The sequence below is a fragment of the Pteropus vampyrus genome, unplaced genomic scaffold (assembly GCF_000151845.1).
Source record: "Pteropus vampyrus isolate Shadow unplaced genomic scaffold, Pvam_2.0 Scaffold19, whole genome shotgun sequence".
Taxonomy (NCBI): Eukaryota; Metazoa; Chordata; class Mammalia; order Chiroptera; family Pteropodidae; genus Pteropus; species Pteropus vampyrus.
The window spans coordinates 7,722,563-7,724,344 of record NW_011888800.1 but is presented as its reverse complement, the minus strand read 5'-3'; the positions used below and the strand labels follow the sequence as shown (position 1 = coordinate 7,724,344).

Below are 1,782 nucleotides of genomic sequence, written 5' to 3'. Positions count from 1 at the left end.
TTGTGCCCCAGCTTGGATATGCCATGTGTGAGAGAATGTGTGAACTCACCAGCTGCCTGTGGGCCAGACCTCCAGCAAGGGGCTGGTCCTCTCTACGCCCAACTATAAAATGGAAACAGTAAGAATCCCCTCCTGGTCTGGGTTGTGGTGAGGTTAAATGAGATAACACACTCCCAGTGCAGTGCCTGGTGCATATGGCACCAGCAAATCAGGGGTGTGGGGTTAGGGGAGAGAATTCCTGGAAATAATTTTATTTTTTATAAAAACAAAAATTAGCAGGGGGGAATTAGGAAATTTGCTGGGCTTCCTTTTACTGCTTTTAAGTTTTACCATTATTTTTATTTTGAAGTACAAAGTATGGAGGCATCATAATCTTTTCTGGCTCTGACCATTAAGTAAGCGTTCAACAGGTGTGGGCTACAGCTGTGAGTAAATAATGCACTAAGTTGTTCTTGGGTCCCTAGAATGTTCTGGAGCTGAGCGTCTATGATGAGGACTCAGTCACGGAGGATGATGTCTGCTTCCAGTTTCTCTATGACATCTCAGAAGTCCTGCCTGGCAAACTTCTCCAGAAGACCTTCTCCCTGCGTCCCCAGGTGTGTGGAGAGTCACCGTGGGGCTCCAGGCTGAGGAAGTTGCACAGTTTCTCCCCTCTGTTGGGATGCTACCGGGCTGAACTCATTCACAGGAAGAGGCAAACCCCTCCCAGAGATATTTACATTCTAATAGGAAAGGAGAAGGCTTAATTTGACTGTAACAGACTGAATCATTCAATGGTGGACTCTTACCCTGTGTGTGCTCAGTGTAACTAATCTTTTCAGCGTTTGTGGCTCTATCACTCCTGCTCATGATGTCCCATGTGCCCAAGGCCTGCTTTATGAAGGTCTCTGTGCTCTTTCTCCAGCAGGTGAAGGCCGGGGTGGGAGAAGGCACAGTTGTGGGGTCAGATCCCCCTCAAGAGGAAGATGAAATGGGCTCTGGGCATTCTCAAGCCTCCTTTGGCTTGCGCTCCTTGTTACCTCCCTCAGTCTTGTCAGAGACCTGTTCTCTGCACTTACTAGCTGTGGCAACTTGAGCTGGTAGCCCATCTGTCCCTAAGCCTCAATTTCCTCATCTGTAAAATGGGAAGAATTGTAAGATCTCCTTTAGAGATTTGAGATGATGAAATAATCAATGTAAAAGAATGGTGTCAACTCTGAAGACGTATATAAATGTTGACAACTTGCTCATCTTCTTTAATTCCAGAGACAGGAGGAACTGGACGTGGAGTTCCTGATGGAAAAAACGTGAGTAATATCCCAGGGAGTATCTCAAGACCCAGGCTTTATTTAGGAAAATGTCAGTGACCCAGATCTTCCCGTTGATCTGTCCAGCTGAGATTCCGTCTCTTACCTCCCCGCTTCTGCTAGTCTGGATGGTGGGAATCTTCGTGGAGAAACGAGGAGAGGGAGGTCAACGTTTTCTCTGCCTTCCTCTCTCTCTTCACCTTTCACTCTTGAGAAGCTTCTCCCCGCACCCTGAACAGGACTTTGAGACCCTTGGGATCACCCAGGGAGGCCCCACATGGGTGGAACCTCGGCTCTGAGCCGGGCAGGTGAGCCCAGGGAGCTTTTGCCTTTGCGAGGCTATACTCTGGATGGTTTGATTTTTCCAGGTCAGACCGCCCAGAAAACCTCATCACCAACAACGTCCTTGTGGTAACCAGGCTCGGGAAGGGGAGCTGAGGCATGGGCCCCAGAATGGACACTGCGGTGGGGATAGGGCAGGGCAGGGCAGCTGCCC

General features: G+C 49.2%; 1 protein-coding gene across 1 annotated transcript in view; it reads left to right on the top strand.

Moving 5' to 3' along the window:
• The window catches only part of PLA2G4D (phospholipase A2 group IVD), a 23,308-nt gene that overhangs the window by 5,281 nt on the left and 16,245 nt on the right, over nt 1–1,782 (top strand). Inside the window, exons 4-6 of the mRNA XM_011354967.2 lie at nt 465–596; nt 1,246–1,286; nt 1,655–1,697. Of these exons, the coding sequence (XP_011353269.1) occupies nt 465–596; nt 1,246–1,286; nt 1,655–1,697 (216 nt within the window). The remainder of the gene's footprint in view (nt 1–464; nt 597–1,245; nt 1,287–1,654; nt 1,698–1,782) is intronic.